The 20,304-nt window shown below is 36.2% G+C and overlaps 3 protein-coding genes across 4 annotated transcripts; 1 reads left to right on the top strand and 2 right to left on the bottom strand.

The window, feature by feature from the left end:
* Nucleotides 1-1,159: 1,159 nt before the first annotated feature.
* Nucleotides 1,160-11,898, bottom strand: LOC136347161 (spermatogenesis-associated protein 20). Its single transcript, XM_066296903.1, has 9 exons — nt 11,538-11,898; nt 8,377-8,610; nt 6,754-7,067; nt 5,314-5,625; nt 4,843-5,070; nt 4,215-4,728; nt 3,296-3,504; nt 2,946-3,145; nt 1,160-2,390 (listed from the first exon to the last, which is right to left on the bottom strand). Exons 1-9 carry the CDS (start codon nt 11,687-11,689, stop codon nt 2,103-2,105), a joined length of 2,451 nt encoding a protein of 816 aa, XP_066153000.1. The 5' UTR covers nt 11,690-11,898; the 3' UTR covers nt 1,160-2,102.
* Nucleotides 11,899-15,650: 3,752 nt separating this feature from the next.
* LOC136347190 (uncharacterized) lies at nt 15,651-16,442 on the bottom strand. The gene has a single exon (XM_066296950.1). The coding sequence runs from the start codon at nt 16,440-16,442 to the stop codon at nt 15,651-15,653; it is 792 nt and encodes a 263-aa protein (XP_066153047.1).
* A 513-nt stretch (nt 16,443-16,955) lies between these two features.
* On the top strand, nt 16,956-20,304 carry RpS9 (ribosomal protein S9). Of its 2 annotated transcripts, XM_066296930.1 has the most exons (5): nt 16,956-17,109; nt 18,248-18,493; nt 18,987-19,173; nt 19,891-20,024; nt 20,223-20,304. In XM_066296930.1, the coding sequence occupies exons 2-5, from the start codon at nt 18,271-18,273 to the stop codon at nt 20,258-20,260; spliced, it is 582 nt and encodes a 193-aa protein (XP_066153027.1). In that variant the 5' UTR covers nt 16,956-17,109; nt 18,248-18,270; the 3' UTR covers nt 20,261-20,304. The 2 variants fall into 2 exon arrangements, 1 of the variants encoding a protein (XP_066153027.1); XR_010733454.1 differs by lacking the exon at nt 20,223-20,304 and having other exon boundaries at nt 18,987-19,284; nt 19,891-20,025.

Raw genomic sequence — 20,304 nt, forward strand, 5'->3', positions numbered from 1 at the left:
TTGAATCTGATGTTCTTAAAATAAAAGTTTAAGAACTGTGTAGTCCACTATATCTCTTTCCAAGAAAAACCAGTAAGTTTCTAATCAATTCTTACTAATCCGATTTAGATAGATACAAAATATGCCATGTTCTGTCGGAGTTTGTGTCACAAAATTTTCCACTGCCTCAAATTTTCATTTCATTCATCTTTTGACGTCCACCATAGCGGTCCCATCTTCTCTGGTACTTCTCCAAGAGTTCCTCCCTTGCCTTCGTCTTGCGCTCTCTACCTTTTCTACAACTTTTTATCCTTTATCAAACTTCAAGTTTGATTCGCACGATGCTAACAATCACGTGGGACCTTCGTTGATGTTTTTGTGTACACCAATATCATCAAAAGTGCTAATTGCTGATTCACGCTTCGTTCATGCCGATGCGACACTTAACACCGCCAACGTCACGGAACTGATCATGAGTCTTTTCCTGCTAGCCCTGGTACCGTCGGTCGTTGGAATAATGTTCTTGAGCATAACGACTGTTTTTTTGACGGTTTCGGCTATATGCAAGGTCATTCGTATGTCTCTATCGACATAGTGACCAATATTTCAGACAAACTGTCTACTTTATGTCTTTCCCTTCCCACTCTCACTGTACAACCAGTGATGCTTCTTCTCTTCATCTAAATGACGGTCTCAGTTTTATGAACTTTTATTTAACTGAACGATGTAATTTTGATTACAGCATATGTGTTGTTTAACAGCCTTGAAAACGTATTATTATGCGAATTTAGTTCAAATTCAAAATTAGTTAAAAATAACCTTTAAAAAATTTTGTTTTTGATAACAAATATTCGTAAAATTTACAGCAAATTTCGAAATTAATTATATATGAAAGCAATTCGCTTCATTTAAAAAAATGCAATTCTTATCTATAGCTCTATTGTTTTTCAGTTGGGAACTTTGTGGAAGATATTTTTGAATTTTGCATTTTAACACACCAAATGAGGATTTTAGTTTATTTACGTCGAGCACAATAAAATGCAAAAAATAGAAATGTTCAGGTCCTACAGGACAACTCTGTAGATATCTACTCTCATCACTTTAAGTATCGCTATATATTTCTTTATTTTTAAGTACAAAATGCTGTTTTATTATAGTAGGCCACAACAAAAAGAAGTCAACTGCTACATATTTTTTAATATTTTCATTTTAAATTAAAAATTTACATAATTAATTGAATCTACTAACACATTCATCGTAGTGCTGTAAAACGAAGTAGATATAGAAGCCAAACGTTTATATAATATGCATTAATCTACGTCAGAAAAATATACAAATAACTTTTTTTATTTGTTTAAAGAAAACACTTTCTTATACAGATATAGATAATTTTACGAAAAATAAACTATCACACAATGAGTTCCCTTTATCCTCTTAAGTCTTCAATTATCATTGTTAGCATATTTACATACATGTATCTGCATAAGTCTTGAAAAACCACATTCAAATACTACTTCCAGTCTAATATCACATCAATACACCGATCTTACAATTACTACCCAATTATTCAAATTAGGCCATTCTAAACAATGCCAAGCCCCTATATTAAAAAAATCAATCGTTAATCAACCAAATTGACCATCATACATCACAAACTGCTTTTGCACAGCATGCGCCCACCTATAAATGGAAAAATATGTGTTTCAGTTATTTAGAGCACCGTCATTTACCGCACATCAACTATGTGCTGCAAGAATGAAACAGGGGGGCGAACGATATATTGGTGGTCTGAGAGAAAACTCGTACCTACTAAATTTCTTTTTTTTTTGTTAATAGACGTACAAATAAAATAAACCAAAAAACTGAACCGTTTTTTCATTTGACTGGGAAAACGGTTTCCTTTGAGAAACAGTAAATATTAATAAGACTTAATTGGTAGATCATTGTTAAATCAACAGAATGTAAGTTAACATCAAAAAACCAAATGTACATTCTGAAAAACTAAAAATGTCTTACCAATTTTCAGTAAAAGGCACAATCTACGGCCCACCACTACCTTTTTTTCTATTTAGTTATAGAAAAAATATAGTAACATTAAAAAAAAGGTTACTTTAAGAGTTGTTTTATTTTTTTTCGCTACTGCAGCAGGACGAATTGGCATCCAAAGACGTTGCTAGGTCGTCTGGTTCTGTCACAGGCAGGCTGCAAGTAAAGTTTCTGCACACATATGCTGCAGCTCTGCCTTCGATAGGTTTTAATCTGCGTAAAGTTTCAATACGTTGATAAAGAAGACCCGCACGACCACCTGGCCCATCTGCAACAGCTAAAATCCTTCCTGGGATGTAACGAGATCTAACCACGTCAAGGAGGGCTTGGGTTGAATTGTCTTCGGTGGGGCCAGCAATGAACACCTGAAAGAAAGAATTAATGTTGACATTAAATAATTTCAAAATGTGAAAAAATCTAATTAATGTTAAATATAAATTTTATACCATTTTCTAGATGTTACACGGAACCATAAGTAAGATGTCCATAGTTTGTAAAGCCAATCGCTACAGCCCTTCATAACCTCACTGGAAAATTTGAGACACCTTGTATAGTGCTTAGTACTTGCGAATTTTCTGAACTTCGACCATATGCTGGTTTAAATAATTCTATCACATAACAAACTATCAATTGCATCACTATACATCAATCCTAATATTAAAAAATATATCGGACATTTTCACACCACCGCGATACCCAGTATATCGATACATGTTAGGAAATTATCTCACTCAAATATCATCGTAACTATATGAATTCGAATACCGTTAAATTCATATATACTACCGCACAGATTCACATTTTCAATATATCGATTTTCGTATCGATATTTAATGTATCTAATGTCGATACACGGCACGAATTGGCGTATCGCCCACACCTATCTGTAACGTTATATACTGCCTACTAATAGCACTTACCTGCGTTGGAAAATTATGATAAAGCATTAATCCAGAAGCCATTTCGGGCAAAGCAATTGGTATCGATTTTAGACGTTCGGCGAAAGAGGCTAAAGTTTCGCCAGCCTTTTCGCGCAAATCTGTTCGATGAAGGTAGTTCGCAAGCCGAATCAAATTGAGCACGGCAACAGAGTTCCCGCATGGTTCTGCTCCATCTTGGTCTATATGAGAAAATCAATCACAAAAGTAGTCACTATCTTGGTTTTGTAAATACACAAAATAGAACATGAAATCGAGAAAATTAAAAAGGGATTCCGATAGTGTTTAAACACTGGCAAATCAACCTATATCCAATATTAATAATTATTCACCTTCTTTTCCGCGAAGCAAAATGCTCTTATCAACATTAGAACTAGTAAAGTAGCCGCCATCTTCTTCGTCCCAGAATAATTTATCTTGCGTTTCTTGAAGTGTTTCAGCCCACTGTAACCAATCAGCATCCAGTGATGCCTCGTAAAGATCAAGTAGACCTCTAATCAAGAAGGCATAGTCATCAAGAAAGCCCAATATGGGAGTTGACCTGTATTAAAAATTAATATTTTATACTCTGTTTAAATATTGAAAAAAATAACCATAAAGAGAATTGTGTGTCATGCTATCGTAAGTTATGAGTCAAATAATAGTTGAGAATTGTGCTAAGATTATGAGCGCATTCGAAACTGCCAAGTTTTTGCCTAAAAGGACATGAGGTTTTTTCAATAGAATCTTAGATAATTTTTTAATTTCAAATTGTTAATTAGAGAAAAACCCTAATGGAAAATGGTATATCATATTATCGTAAGTTAGGACTCAAATAATAATTCAGAAATTTGTTAAAATTATGAGCGGATTCGAGACAGCCATGTTTTTGATTGAAAGATCACAGGTTTTTTTCAACTAAATTTTAATTTCTTAATTCCAAGTTATTAGTTAAAGAAAGCCTTGATGAAGCAGACGTACTTACACATTCGCAAATAGTGATTTTTCAATCACTCTTTTATAGACAGTCCAAAAATGGGTAAGTTTGTTATCTAATTATTTCATCCATAAAGTTTGAGTCACAATACAAATTTCCTTTTTACTTATTCTATTCGATTCTGTTTTATTCTATGGTCTGTCTGTTTTATTTTATGGCCATTTTATAACAAAAAACAAATATTTTCTAAAGATTTTACCCTAAACGTTAACTTTATATGCTAACAAAAGCTGAAGGTTATATTTTCATAAAATATGTTTGCAGAAAAAACTTACGTTTGCGTAATCTCCCCTTCATCTCCTCTATAACAACATCTCAATAGACTCTTCTCCTCATCATTGTACAAAAATTTCTTTATGAAATTGGCGGCAAGAATGGCTCTATCAATATAGGTTTGGTTTTTTAGTACAAACCCAGCCTTGGCAAAACCTGATATCATCAAACCGTTCCATGAAGTCACCATTTTTGTATCAGTATCAGGCTTAGGCCTTTTTTGTCTTTCTTTGTATAAAACTTGATGTGACTGATTCAATACTTCTTTTAACTGTGGCACTGTAATGTTGAAATGGCGTGCTGTTGACTCATATGAATCGAAACACGCCAAAACGTTTTTGTTTTTCAGTTCTTTATGAGGATCTTGAGCAGGGTTTACATTGCCGCTCTCTTTGATATTATAATGATAAATAATAACGTTATAATGTTTCACTCCGTTAGTTTCGTAATCAAGAAGATTTTTTATTTCGTCGTATTCCCAAACGCAAAATGCGCCTTCCATTTTACGAGGAGCACCTAAAAAACAAACGCACAAAATCAATCTAAAAATGCAACAAACAATTTTTTAAAATCTACTTAATTATGGAGTTAAGCTATAGTAAGTTGAGTTTAGTATGCAGACATACTCACCCTTATATGGATAAGAATCTGCATCTTCAGCCCCATAGAAACCCCCCAATTCATGACTCAAGTCTCTAGAAACATAAGCCAAAATATCCCTGGCAACATCTGCATAAAATTCATCTTTCGTGACTACATAAGCGTCACAATATGACACAGCCAATTGCGCTTGATCATAAAGCATTTTTTCAAAATGGGGTACATGCCACCTTTCGTCGACTGAATATCTGGCAAATCCTAAAAAAAATTATACAAGATGTTAGGTAAATTTGGGGATTCCGATAAAAAGCACAACTTTTGCTTTCAGATAAAAAATTTCAAAAAATACTTTATGTTTTGCTACCAAACTAAATGGTATTGAGGATGAGCTGTCTCATTGTCGTAATACTCTTTATCGGGAGACCTTATATGAATATTTAGCGTCCAAAAGAACGAAAAATAACTGTTGTTTATTTACTTTATGATCAACCCTTAACTTGCCTTTATTTACATGATCGTGTAATCCTCCAAATGCCATTTTCTTTAAAGTATGCAGACACATTTCAAGGCATTGCATGCCTCTCTCACTACACTTCTCCTTGGCGTACATGTGGAATAAGAAGTTAAAATTTGAAGGTTGAGGAAATTTAGGAGCCATGGAAAAGCCTCCATGATCAGCTTCGTAGGATCGAGACAACTGCAAAGCACACTTCTGCCATGAATCTTCACCAATTGCATGCACCTTTGATGCAGCTGTTGAGCTTTTCAGCTTCTGGAGTTTCATATCTTGTAGAGCTTGAAGACTGAATTTGCCTAAAAGAATCATTTTTTTTTCCAAATCGACCTTAAATATATATAGCGATTGAAAATTTATTTTCCATTATAATTGCAAAAAAAAAGATTCAGCTATATGAAAACAAAATGAGGCTGAGTTTCAAGAGTTGCCCAAAAATGCGATAATAGTTATATACAGGAGATTGCGATTCAGAAATTTTGTCAATATTTTTTTACGAACCTTATATGATAAAAGAATAATCGTCCCTCCTACCACACAGATATTTTAAGACCCTAATATGTGAATTTAATTTATTGTGCTAGCTCTTCAGATTTGCGAGATATTGGATTGCTCCCAGACTTATCAACGATCTTGTATAAATCGTTTGACCATTCTTCTACCTCTTTCAGTTTCCAAGACTCCAATACGCTCATCTCCATCTCCTTTATGATGAGATATGTAATTATATACCATTAATTACCTATGTCAGATTATACTTGCATTGATAACAAATTACTATAAATTCAAGTGGAAAACTACGCTAGGCCAGGGATTCCTGATCAAAAGAATAGTAATAATAATTTTGAAGAAATTTATTATTTTAAACCTTTTAAATTAAATTAAAATGTATTCCCTAAATAGTAATGTATGTCCTGAACGAAGCTTTTTTAGAATATGATATAAATATTTCTAGATGCAAAATCTACTGATTCTATATACTAATTTAATATTGCCATATTCATACAAGTTGTTTAACACTATTTAATTAAATGTAAATTAGTTGGAATTTTTAAAACTTTCTATATTGACCCACATTTATGTCATACCAAAGGCAGGGTCAACGAACAAAATCTTCGACATTATAATGTTGCAATCAACAGCATGCACGTAGTTTGCTATTAAACCGATCACTAAGTTGTGAAACGAAATTCATTCAGATCACATTATCCAAATAAAAACAATTAATTGGCAAGAAGCGTAATTAATAGTAATTCTTAGAGTGCTTCGCGAACTAAAGCTTCTATCTAAAATTTTACAATGGGCAAATGTATTCCAAAGCACTCAGCACTCATTTTCTTTTTACTGGAATACTCGTTAAGGCTAAAGTTTATGCTCTTTAGACCAAAGCCAATTCCCAACGTCTAAATGTTGTACGGTTCACTTACCTGACGAAGAAAGGGCCTTGCTATTTTTCCTCCATTCCTCAGCTATATTCAGTAATAGCTGAGGGAAGCTTGGCATTCCCAAGCCCCTACTTTCTACAGGAAAATATGTTCCACCCGCTAAAGGTTCAAGTGTAGGGGTTAAAAATACAGACATAGGCCAACCACCTCCTCCTGTTGTGGCCTGTACAAACGCCATATACATTCTATCTACGTCTGGTCGTTCTTCACGGTCCACTTTAATATTTATAAAATGTTCGTTCATTATATTCGCTACGGCCTCATTCTCAAAAGATTCTTTTTCCATTACATGACACCTAAGAAAAATATGGTAATTCCCCAAGTTTAATACTTTATGGGCATTTATAAGAATGCTCCTTGCACATTTTGAACTTATAGGAAGTATTAAAAAACGGATGTTTTTTTATTAAAATCCATTAAAATGACACCTTATAAAAGCCATTTGCCTTATTTTTATAAGCTGCTGGAGAGCTGCTTAATGAAGCAGTAAATGACAAGTTTCTATGCTTTTTACCCTACAGCTTCTCCCCATAAAAATGTCAGCTCCTAAAAGCCTCTAAAAGATTTTAAAGCATGTAAAGGAGCTATATTAATGATTTTAATAGCTTGGATTCGAACTAGAACTCCTTAAAACTGGGCTTTTCAAATAAATGTTGATTTGCAAGGGGCAGACTAGCTTTTATAGAATAATGCTGTATGACAAATTAATTAAAAAAAGTATATATAAGCTGTTTATTTCGTCTTTTTAAAACGCAGTAAGCTGTATGACCGAATTGTTAGAGTTAACAAAAATTACTTACCATCCCAAGACAATAAGTAAAAGTTTCACTTATTCCAAACAATTGTGTGACAATTGACGCAATATTGTCTTCAAACAGTAACACTTCCTTACGCCTCTATTTACGATCAATTTTCAAAAAAAAACGACAAATTTACTTGTTATCATTTTAGACATTAACACCAGCAAATAAAGTTCATATGCAGGGCCAAAAAACACAAATTAATCAAATTTCATCAAAATTCACGACGGTTCAATCAATTTTCAACGGATAATCGTTTTATCCTGCTGGAAATACTGTTTGCTACATAAAAAACTCTTGTCTAATTATTTTTCAAACAATTTTCAGCTGCAGACGTAAAAGTTGAGTTTTACGTCCTGTAAACAAAAATTACTATTTACACAATTACTGAATTAAAAAAGGTACTATTGGTCAATAACGCTAGAATACACCATTTTCAAGAAATATGCATTTTCTAAAAATTCTTTAATCACACTGTGTGAAAAATAATTCTGTCAAACCTAGTGGCTCCCAAAAGGATTAAATTGAATACGTTAACTGAAAGATGCGTTATTTGAACCACACTATTTCAAGAAATGTTATTTAAAATTCATCATATTAAAAGTTATTTAGGACTTTAAAAAGTTTTCATAAAAAGCCGATTTTGGGTTTTGTCTTTTTGGAGTCAATATCTCCTTAGCCTTAGCATATAAGGTAAAACAGTATAGGAACTTGTCAAATCATTTTGATGTTTTCTATACAATCAATATACATCTGCATAATCTTCTCTTATTTATTTTATCTCTATCGAAAAATTACCGCTTACCAATGGCACGTGGAATAACCAACAGATAGAAAAATTGGCTTGTCTTCAGCTTTTGCTGTAGCAAAAGCCTCTTCTCCCCAGGGGTACCAATCAACTGGATTAGTCGCATGTTGCAGCAAATATGGGCTTTTCTCCAATGCCAATCGATTCATCTTTACCGGTTTGGATGTGCCTGGTCCAGACATATTTCTGGCTGCATTAGTCGGAGCGATTGAGCGAAGAAAAGACAAACGCCTACATACCATACATTCACGTTAATAACTGCGTTGAGAAGGCGTGGAATACTTGGATAAGCTCGTGAACCATTTATCCGAATTTTATGATATTTTGTGTGCTTTATGTGAAAATATGCCCCATGAATCATGAATTACGTATTGTCACGTGTGCTGTTATTACGGAGGTTGATGTCAAGTTGCTTACTTTATACAGATATCTCCTATATTGTTGCATTTTTGGATTACCAATTATATGTAATTTTCATTGTTTGATACGTATTTTTTACAGAATTTTTGAATTGTCTTCATTATGAAATTAAAAATATTGATGCATTATTAGCTAATAGATTAAAACTCTTTTTAACCAATATTCCCAACGTTTATTTTCCAAAAATATAATACAATCATACATTTATAATATGTTTTTAACATTTAACACTTTTTATGATTTTAAAACTTTAGGATGTCAAGAAACTGCCCCTTGCAGCTTTCTGCAGCAATCACATCTTGTAGTTAATCAAATTGAAGGTCCTACACTGATTTTATCACTTAAGAATTCAGCTGATTGATAAATTTTTAACACAGCACTGCTAAGTTCTTTATTCAATGCATTTTTAAAACTTAGATGATGGTTAATTTGTGTTAATAACTTCATGCAAATTTCAATATCAAATGCATATGAATATCCAAATATATAATAAGGTCTTTCATACATTGTCTACTACTTGGTGTTTTCAGGATTAGTTTTCATAATCTTTCCTTGTGAATGATGCAATGTAGCTAAATATCACAAAAAATGTTAACTTATTTGTTTATCTATAAAGTATATGCTATGTTTCTAATTAATTTATTTAACTTTTTACCATAAAAATTAATGATCTGGCTATTACATAAGAAAAGTGGAGTAAATGAATGCATCTACAAATAAAATTATTTTCAGGTTAAATTATTCATATAAATAACATAACATTGACCACAATAATGTAAAGCAACAACAAACCAGAACAAAACAAAAGAATAAACCACAACAATACCAAATTGAGTAGACCAAAATTTTAGGATAATCACAACTTGCCCAACTCCATATAAATGGTTGACATACAAAGGAATATAAAAAATGTGCTTATACCATGTTAGGGGTAAAAAATGGTTATTCCCCACATTTTAATGTTTCTATAATGTGTACTGAAACCTATATTTCAAAAAAATGTCTGTATTTAACTGGATGGACTAAAAAATTATGTATTCTGAAGATGTCTATCCAAATTCAGGATTTACCAAATGGTCCACCAAACCAGCCATGGATTGAATATTTAAATTTATAACACCTCAAGTTTGCAATCTCAGAGATACTGCTTAATCAAAAAAAAAACCAAGCAGCTTTATAACAATAGCTAAGGTTTATTGATAATATATGTGATAAAAAACAATTTCAAGAAATGAGGCATTTAAATTAAGAACAAGGCAAAAAGAGCAAAAAGCAATAAACATGTTAAGTGGTGATAGCTAAGGACCATAAAGCCTTTTTTTATTTTGAACTGGTATTTAGAGTTAGTCAACTAAGAGGCCCCAACGTTAGGGTCTAAGATAAGAGAGGTGAACCTGGAATAGAATGCCTCAAATATTATATTCTTTATCTTAAGGTCCATAATATTTGCCAATTATTTAATGTAAATTACTTACAAAGTTTGAGGACAGGTTTTAAAATTTACAATATAGGCAATTTTAAAAACTCAAAATTATTTATATACAAGGTGCTTACTCTAGGTAACTGTATATAAATAATTGCTTATTCTAGGTTCTGACAAATAATAAATAAAATTTATATAAAAAAATGTCTAATTACCCTTTAGTTTCAAGATACAGGGTATTATTAGTTTAAGAAAAAAAAATATTTATTTTTTACCTTCCAAATAGCTTAAAATTTTTTAATCAAATTTAGTACATAAGGTTAGCATAGCGGTAGGTATAATTCAAAAAATTATCAGCTTTAACCATTCACCAGTGGCAAAGATATGGGTGTCATGTTTCCTTTTTAGTCATAGAATATTGTAAAATTCAATATAATTTTTCATTTAAAGTAGTCCATCATATGAGCCAATTGTTAAACAAATTTTTTATCTTCTTAATTTGTTGAATTTCAAGTAGTTTATTCATAAAAAAAAACTAAAATTAATAAAACCAATTTATTAAGTGCGTTTTTACCACCCAAGTAACAAAAGAACTTTTTAGTTTTTTCATTTCATAAGCTCTTGAGATATTTGAGATAAAATTTGGGTGTAAATTCCATATATCAACAGGTATAAAACTAAAAACTCCTAGTCTTTAGCCTTTGTAAATCAGCTAATGGCAGAGATGAGTACACCACTATTTCAGGTTTACAATAGTAAATTGGTATTATTAACTTTAACATTTTTTTGTGATTAAACTACTTGAAGTGCAACAAACTAAGAAGAGACAAAAAATTTGCTTGACCCATCAACCCATATAATAGACTATTTTAAATGAAAAATTATACTAAGTACACAACTTTTTTATATCTAAAAAGTGCACGACATTCATATCTCTTTCACTGTTGAATATTTAAAGCAGATAATTTTTTGCATTATATTTATCCATATACTAAACTCATGTATGACATTTGTTTAAAAAATTTTAAGTAATTTGGAAATTAAAATGTAAAACCTTTCTTTTTTTTCTTAAGCCTTACGCCCTGTATCTCAAAACTAAAGAGCAATTAGACATTTCTCTATATAAAGTTTAATTCTTATTTTGACTACAGGAACCTTCAGTAAGCAGTTGGCACAGCAATTCTGATCGACCATGTATAAAATGTGCCTTGTACTAGATTGAAGGTTATATCAAACGTGACAATTGCGACGTAAACACTGAACGCAAAGGCATGCGAAATTTTCAATTATAAATAGGAATTATTGCAATGGTTACCTAATATTTGATCCGTTTGCTAGTGTAGGTTGATCCTGATGTATTTTACTGTCGAATCTTATAGGAAATTTCGGCTGACACTTGTTGAAACTCGTAATACGACGATAAATACAAAAACATTGATTAAAGTGACCAAACCTTGTAAGAATCATTTCGAAATTCGATAGTATTCACCAGCGACACCATATCACAATCGTTTCATAGTCTCACAACATTAATAACAAACGTTTGTTCTATTTTTACAATGAAAATCTCGATTTGAATTTCCTGTACAATTTAAAATAAACCACTCTGTGTAATTTTTACAAATTAAAATTTTGTGTACAAAACAAACGATGAACAACTCTTTGCTGGATGTGACTTCTGTCACTTGTCACTTGATCAATGACGCATTTTCATTTTGTCGGTGATTGGTGCGCGTGGGGTTTTCGTGTAAGGCGCTTTCAATAACCGACTTGAGTTTGCGGAGGTTGTAGAAAAGGCTGGGCACTTATGTAAATAAACAAAATGTATATATTGTAAAAATTAGTTAACACAAATGATTGTAAAAGGAAAAGAAAATGAAAACAATATATGGAGCGCGATGCTTAGAAATCTAACCGTCCGTGTCGAGAGCTAGGAGGGAGTCCTTGTGTCTTTGTTATGTTCCCAGATGGCCCTTGTTAGAACAAAGAAAAGGGATCCGCGCAGGTGCGGATTAACCCAGGCTCTTTACTACCCTTCCGGCGGAATGTTCTAGAATGACCTGCCGGAAGTGCTAGGGGAAGATTTTACAGCGGGTTCTGGAGTACCTAGGGAACCGAAAGGTCACCCTAGTGTACGTCACATTGACAAGCCTGACAGATGACAGTTTCTCCGCTGTCAGCTCCGCCACAATACTCCCCTCCCAGATACGGAGTATTAAACTTAAATACAGATAAACTTAATGCTAGGAGACCTAAGGCTACTACAATACATTTAAATTTGCTCGTGCCATAGGCTTTAGCATGGATCACAGGCGCTAAGCAAACCGTACCCGCTTCTTGCTTGGATTGTGAAGGGGGTTGAGGTTGGTGTAGGTGTGGTCATGGGAGGTAGGGTCTAGGGCTAGGATAAAAGCCGGCTTGAGGCGATCCTTCGAGATGTTGACTTCCCTTTGGTTGATCCGGATAGTGAAGTACTTATCAGCCCGGCTTTTTACAGGGAAGGGACCTTCGTAAGGAGGTTGGAGCGGTTTCTTCACTGCGTCGTTGCGCACGAATACGTGCGTACAGGTATCCATTTCCGGCGCAATGAAGATCTTCCGTGTACTGTGGTTGTTTGAGGGGACAGGTTGCAGGAGTTGAATCTTCTGTCTTAATTGAGCGACAAAAGAGGTAGGGTCTACATTGGATGGTACAGATTCAAAGAATTCTCCGGGCAGACGTAAGGGAGCTCCGTAAAGCATCTCTGCTGGTGAGACACCAATTTCATCTCTCAAAGTAGCGTGTAAGCCCAGCAAGATCGTCGGCAGGACCTCCGTCCAACGCTCTGTTGCGTAGGCCATTATTGCTGCCTTGAGAGTTCGGTGCCACCTCTCCACTTTGCCATTTGTCATGGGGTGGTATGGAGTGGAACGTGCTCGTGCACTGCCCAGCAGTATTGCCAGAGATGCGAAAAGTGAGCTCTCAAACTGTCGTCCCTGGTCTGTGACGATTTTTTGGGGAGAACCGAATCTGCAAATCCAATTGCTGTAGAAGGTTTTGGCAACTGTGTCAGTCGTCATATCCTTCATGGGGAATGCTTCAGCCCAACACGAGAATCGATCGATGCATGTTAGACAATACACAAACCCATTAGAAGAGGGTAATGGACCAACTATGTCTATATTAACGATCTGAAACCTAGCATCTGGAATTTGGAACTGCTTGAAGGGAGTTAGAGTGTGCCGGTGTACTTTAGCCTTCTGGCAATCGATGCAGGCCTTAGTCCAGTTACGGATGTCCTTATTCATAGCAGGCCAAACGAACCGAGAAGAGATAAGTTTGGTTGTGCTCCTGATGCCTGGGTGTGAGAGATTGTGGAACTTGTTGAAAATCAATCTTCTGAGATTCTGTGTGATGAATGGTCTGATTTTGGGACCGTTGTCATCGCAGAAGATCAGAATGTCAGAACCTGGTACGTTACACTGTTTGAGGTGTAAGGACGTTCCTTGTTGATTTTTGAGTATCTCTTGTAGTTCAGGGTCAGAAGACTGGTAACGACCTAGGGCTTCATAGTCAATGGATTGGGGACAGGAAATGGGGCTAACTCTTGAGAGGGTGTCAGCCACAATATTGTTTTTGCCACTGATATGTATGATATCTGTGGAGAATTGAGAGATAAAGTCAAGGTGTCGAATTTGCCGTGGAGAAGCTTTGTCAGACTTCTGTGAAAATGCGAAGGTGAGTGGCTTATGATCCGTGAAGATGTTGAAGGGTCTGCCTTCAAGAAGATATCGGAAATATTTGATTGCCGAATAAATGGCGAGTAATTCTCGATCATAGGTGCTGTAGTTCTTCTGGGTGTCTGACAATTTTCGAGAGAAAAAACTTAGAGGTTTCCAAGAATTATCTTCGAATTGCTCAATGACGGCACCCATTGCATAGTCTGATGCATCGACTGTGAGGGAGATTGGAGCTGTGGAACTAGGGTGAACCAAAGAGGCGGCGTTCGCTAGATCCAGTTTGCATTGTTTGAATGCATCCAGTGCTTCCTCAGTCCAGACTAATGGTGTCTTGTCATTCCGCTTGCAGTTATTGTGCATGGTGTGGAGAATGCCTTGATGATGGGCGGCCTTGGGAATACATTTCCTGTAGAAATTAAGCATGCCAAGGAAACGTCTCAACTCCGATACTGTTTGAGGGACAGGAAAATTGGAGATGGCAGCTACCTTTTCCGGAAGTGGCGTGGAGCCTTGTGCGGAGACTAGGTAGCCTAAGAATTTTACCTGCGTTTCCCCAAAGGTGCATTTATCGAGGTTGATAGTTAACCCGAACTCTTGCAGACGAGTGAAAACAGACTTGAGGTGTTCCTGATGCTGTGCCTCGTCAGTTGATGCAATGAGGATATCATCGATATAAGGAAAACAGAATTCAAGATTTCCAAGTACCTCATGGATAAATCTTTGAAAGGACTGTGCTGCGTTCCTCAAACCGAATTGCATCCTTGTGAACTCAAATAGGCCGAAGGGAGTTATGATGGCCGTTTTGGGGATTGACTCTTCTGAGACCGGGATCTGATGATAGGCACGCACCAAGTCTAAGGTGGAGAAGATCGTCTTCCCGTCGAGGAAATGAGAGAAGTCATGGAGATTGGGGATTGGGTATTTGTCTGGAACTGTGGCTGCGTTCAGACGACGATAATCGCCCACAGGTCTCCATTCACCCGGGGTCTTCTTGGGAACCAAATGCAAGGGGCTGGCCCAAGGGCTTTTAGAAGGGCGGCAAATACCCATATCACAAAGATATTGAAATTCCTGTTTGGCTATCTTGAGCTTATCAGGAGCTAGACGTCTGCCTTTAGAAGATATGGGGGACCCATTCGTATGGATTATGTGTGTTGAGCTGTGCTTGGCGTCGATCGGGGTAGGGGAAAGAGTGGTGATTTTGGGGTATTTACTAAGAATGTTGTAGTACTTGCAGGATGAAGACAGGTTGTGGATTGAGGGGGCACTACAGGGTTTAGTTGTCCCAGCTTTCTGCAGGTCGGTGGTGCTGTCAATAATCCTGCTGTTACCCAAGTCGACCAGGATATTGAAACGGTGTAGGAAGTCAGCTCCTATTATCGCATAGTCGGTTTTTGCAATGACGAAATTCCATGTGAATTTCCTTCGCAGACCGAGACTCACAGATAACCGTTTGGTACCAAAGGTGGGTATCTGTGTGTTGTTGGCCGCGTACAAAACGCGTGACGTTTCAATATGTTGGTCCTTAGCTGTTTTGGGCAACAGCGAGACATCGGAACCCGAGTCGATGAGAAAGCTTATGCCCGTTACATCGTCCTTAATTACTACTCTACAACTAACCAATCTTACTGAGGCTGGTACTGGTTCCATCTGGACGTAATGGCGATCTGGCTGCCCCGCGTCTCCAATCGCCGAAGACGGCGCGGGAGTTAGTTTCCCGGAAGGAAACTGCAGGGTTTGGTGCATTTTTCGGCCTTGTCCTTAAACTTCCGGTGATACCAACAGGTTCCAGGGTTCGTCGGTGTCGGTCCCGCTTCGGTCCGCTTGGGCCGCGTTCTGGACTTGCTCCGACTTCTCACCTCCCTGATCAGTCGCTCCAAACCTCTCTCCAGCCTACTTATCCTATCTGACGACCGAGGGGATGGTGTCTCTGGGGGGGACGCTTGGACGGTGCAGACGTGTGGCTGCACTATGTCAGCGATCTTGTCGGCCAGGTCCGCCATTTTGTTCAAAGGTTCGCTGCTGCCGGCCAAAATGGACTGGATTGAGGTGGGCAGCTGTTGCATCCACAAGGTCTTTAGGACCTCTGACGAGACCGCTGACCCCCCTAGGCTCCTCATCTCATTCAGGAGGTGCGAGGGCTTCTTGTCGCCAGGGTCCATCCGTGAGAGTAGCCTCCTGAGCCTACTCTCGTCGGACTCGGCGAAAATTGCTATAAGTCTAGCTTTTAATCCCTCGTACCTGTTGCTGATGGGTGGGTTCTCCATGAAGTCTGAAATCTGGTCCAGTATTTCTGGGGCTACCGCAGCGACCACGTGGTGGAATTTGGTCTGGTCGCTTGAGATGTGGGCCAGAACGAATTGAGACTCAAGCGTCATGAACCATGACTTGGGGTTGGACTTCCAAAACGGTGGGGCCCGTACGGAGAGCCTGCCCACCTGGGATGATTCAGCTGTCGCCTCGTCTGGGTTGCAGGCTATAGTTGGTTGGGGCGACGCCATGGACTCTTGTTGGGGCTCCTTGTGCGTTCAATATAGGGGTCACCAATTGTCGGTGATTGGTGCGCGTGGGGTTTTCGTGTAAGGCGCTTTCAATAACCGACTTGAGTTTGCGGAGGTTGTAGAAAAGGCTGGGCACTTATGTAAATAAACAAAATGTATATATTGTAAAAATTAGTTAACACAAATGATTGTAAAAGGAAAAGAAAATGAAAACAATATATGGAGCGCGATGCTTAGAAATCTAACCGTCCGTGTCGAGAGCTAGGAGGGAGTCCTTGTGTCTTTGTTATGTTCCCAGATGGCCCTTGTTAGAACAAAGAAAAGGGATCCGCGCAGGTGCGGATTAACCCAGGCTCTTTACTACCCTTCCGGCGGAATGTTCTAGAATGACCTGCCGGAAGTGCTAGGGGAAGATTTTACAGCGGGTTCTGGAGTACCTAGGGAACCGAAAGGTCACCCTAGTGTACGTCACATTGACAAGCCTGACAGATGACAGTTTCTCCGCTGTCAGCTCCGCCACAATTTTATACTCCGATTAAGGTGCTCGCAACGCCGTCAGTTGTCAATGTCAAACATAAAGTCCATTATATCTTCTACCATCACTTTGTCTATCACACAGTTCGTTCGTGGCTTTCTTTTGGTTTCGTCTTCGGAGCGAGAAGGTTGGGTAAGTATCGTCTGTTTTTAGTAACTTTAGTTGAAGTATTTTCTTAAATATTTATCACAATGAAAGAAGAAAATGCTGTAATTGATATATTTATATTAATTTTTAAAAGATGATTTAAAATTTACGGGATATTTCAAGATTCAAATTAAGACAAAACGTGTACGAGTTAACTAACATATGTATGGTATAATATAATTTCCCTATAAAACCTACAAATATATGCTGCACAATTGAACTGCGTTACTAGAAATTAGTTTTGCTGGCCCGCATGTTACATTGTACTGGAAATTCTACTTTTAACCTCAAAACTTTAATTGATGGCATGGGGGGTCTATAACTTCAACGAAAGTTTTATTTAGGCGTGCAGTTCTAGTTCTTACTTCAAAATTTTTTTCAGACATGTTTCACCAATATCTTTGAGATTCTATTTATATCACCAAGTAGAGAGAAATATCCGTATTGTGGTTCTTGATTAACTTTTATGGTTTAGATATGTTGCACGTATATATTACCTATATCAAAACCTCTAATTCTTCCTCATGCTAAGATTTGCCTTGTACTCTGGGCAAGGTGCTCTGTTTTTATATAACATGAGTCCCTAATCGTTCAAGGCTACATTAACACCATGTTTAATCCCAGAAAGCATAAAATATTGCTTATCTGATTCATGGCAAGGGAACATTTTAAGTAAAGTTTGAACTAAGTTCAGGTTGGTAATAAATTTTATTCCCAACCATATATATGTAATTAATATGTTATTATATGGAAAGAATATTCTTCAATTTGTAACACATGTTTAGAGATTATGTCATGTATCTTATGGTCTCATAAACTAGTTCCTATCTACTAATTGAATAAGAGATTTGTTAACTATAATCTTAAAATCTAGGTTGTATCATAAATCACTTTTGGTGCTGGAAAAAGTCATAATTTTGATTTGTTTTTAGCATATAAAGATTAAATTGCTTTAAATTCACCGTTTTTTAACTTTTGAACATTTTTCTGAAAAGCGGAAAGATGCGAAACGCGGATTTTATACTTTACGGAATAGTTTTTAGACCAAGTTGAAAGTTTTAAAAATATCTTTTTAAACCACATTTTGGTTATATTCTTTTACAATTGTTTATTTTTTTAACAGGAACTTAACCTACCGCCTTGACCATGGTGAACGGACGGATCCCAACAGTATGTTCAAAAACATATGTGACACCAAGACGTCCTTATGAAAAGGCCCGTTTGGATCAAGAATTGAAAATTATCGGTGCTTTTGGTCTTCGCAACAAGCGTGAAGTATGGAGAGTCAAATACACCCTTGCTAAAATCCGTAAAGCTGCCCGTGAATTGCTTACATTGGAAGAAAAAGATTCCAAAAGATTGTTTGAAGGTAAAATTCGCTTTTTAACTGCATTTCATTGCGCCCCAACGCCACGCTCCAATAGTGTCAAAATACCTATGAGGAGTGCCAAAAATTAACGAAGGGGCAAATTATTATTATGTCCCACTAGGAAACAGCTAAAAGTCAGTATCATGATTTTATCTGTGCCGAAAGTTGAGGATACATATTTTTAAACTTTTTTAAGCAAAATTCAACACATCTACAAGATTATTTTCGAATTTTTGATTTAATTTAAAAATAATCATTTATTTTTAATTGCAATGTATTAAAAAAGAAATTATTTGGTGCTATGTGATCATAGTGATTGGAAGCTGAAATTCGAAAAAAATGTTCTATGAAACATTTTTGAAAATCACAATTTTTCTGGTAATTCCTATCCATTAGAAGAATCTGCTCATTCTACAAAAATGCTTTTATGTTATTATGTTTCTCACCTGGTTAATATAAATAACTATTCCCGAATTCCCTTTTTGCTTTTCAGGTAATGCCCTTCTTCGCCGATTAGTTCGCATCGGAGTATTGGACGAAGGCAGGATGAAGCTCGATTACGTACTCGGTCTGAAAATCGAAGACTTCTTGGAAAGACGTCTTCAAACTCAGGTTTTTAAACTGGGTTTGGCAAAATCGATCCATCATGCTCGCGTTCTGATCCGTCAGAGACACATCCGGTAATAACATTTTTTATGAGAAATTAGCAAGAAAGTAAAATTCCCAAAGGCCACTTAGTTGAATAACTAATGCCTCGAAATTATCGCACGTCAGTGCAAAAGGGATGGCAGGTAATTTATTTGTGACATTTGTTCTTACTTGTGCTATTCCAATGTTCTCTGCCAGGTGTTATTCCCAAACAAAATAAAAATAGAAAATGTATGTCCGAGTCTTAGAGTCACTAGCCAAGAGATATCTGTGCTTGTGTTAGTGCTAAAGAAACTCGAAGAGGAATGATACCAGCTTATGCCCCAAACTTGTCTCTTGTGGCTTGTTTGGGTACCTTGTGAGGCGACAATTTATTTTTGTTTCATCTCTTCTCATGCTTGTCTTTGATACAACAAATTATATCTGGTTTATCGAAAAAACGAAACGCAAATATCTACGATAGAAAATTTGTATTTTGGGGTTTTGTGACACGGCCTTTTCGAAAAAAAAGTGCAGTTGTTAGGCCACTTGTTAAATGTTTTGTCAACATTGTAATTTTTATTTTTAAATGGGCTATTGGCTCGAATCCTCAAACTAAAAAATATGTTTTACTTCTTTTAAGCATATTTAAATATTTAGATGTTCATTGCACTAAAGAAATTTACTTACTACATAGTTACTACTGTTTTGTCTGTTGTTCGTCCACATCGTAAATGTAACTAATAAAAAATTATTTCTGTATTTTACAGTGTACGCAAACAAGTGGTCAACATCCCTTCTTTCGTTGTCCGTTTGGACTCGCAAAAGCACATAGACTTTTCACTGAAGTCGCCCTTCGGTGGTGGCCGCCCTGGACGTGTCAAGAGGAAGAACCTCCGTAAAGGTAAGTGTTTTGTTATAATCATAAGAGTTCTAGTCACATATTTTAGTTAAATATTGCCGTATAGAAACATTCTGTTGATTTTTTCCCTGTATAGCATTTTTGTTAATGACGAAAACATTTCTCCATTTTTCTTGTGACGTATTAAAACGAATTAAACTCTATATGGAATATTCCTAATGAATGTTTTTTCTTTTTTAGGAACTGGCGGCGCTGCTGCTGAAGAAGAGGAAGATTAGGTTAAAATTTGTATTTATTATGAATAAATGCTCTTTAGTATTTC

This window comes from Euwallacea fornicatus, chromosome 27 (assembly GCF_040115645.1).
Source record: "Euwallacea fornicatus isolate EFF26 chromosome 27, ASM4011564v1, whole genome shotgun sequence".
Classification (NCBI taxonomy): Eukaryota; Metazoa; Arthropoda; class Insecta; order Coleoptera; family Curculionidae; genus Euwallacea; species Euwallacea fornicatus.

Coding starts and splice junctions, on each gene's coding strand:
- LOC136347190 (XM_066296950.1), bottom strand. CDS start 16,442: ATGGCGTCGCCCCAACCAACTATAGCCTGCAACCCAGACGAGGCGACA.
- LOC136347161 (XM_066296903.1), bottom strand. CDS start 11,689: ATGATTCTTACAAGGTTTGGTCACTTTAATCAATGTTTTTGTATTTAT. Junction 8,611..11,537: donor GCAAACGGATCAAATATTAG/GTAACCATTGCA, acceptor TATGGTATGTAG/GCGTTTGTCTTTTCTTCGCT. Junction 2,391..2,945: donor ATCATAATTTTCCAACGCAG/GTAAGTGCTATT, acceptor TCTTTCTTTCAG/GTGTTCATTGCTGGCCCCAC.
- RpS9 (XM_066296930.1), top strand. CDS start 18,271: ATGGTGAACGGACGGATCCCAACAGTATGTTCAAAAACATATGTGACA. Junction 19,174..19,890: donor ATCCGTCAGAGACACATCCG/GTAATAACATTT, acceptor TGTATTTTACAG/TGTACGCAAACAAGTGGTCA. Junction 20,025..20,222: donor GAGGAAGAACCTCCGTAAAG/GTAAGTGTTTTG, acceptor TTTCTTTTTTAG/GAACTGGCGGCGCTGCTGCT.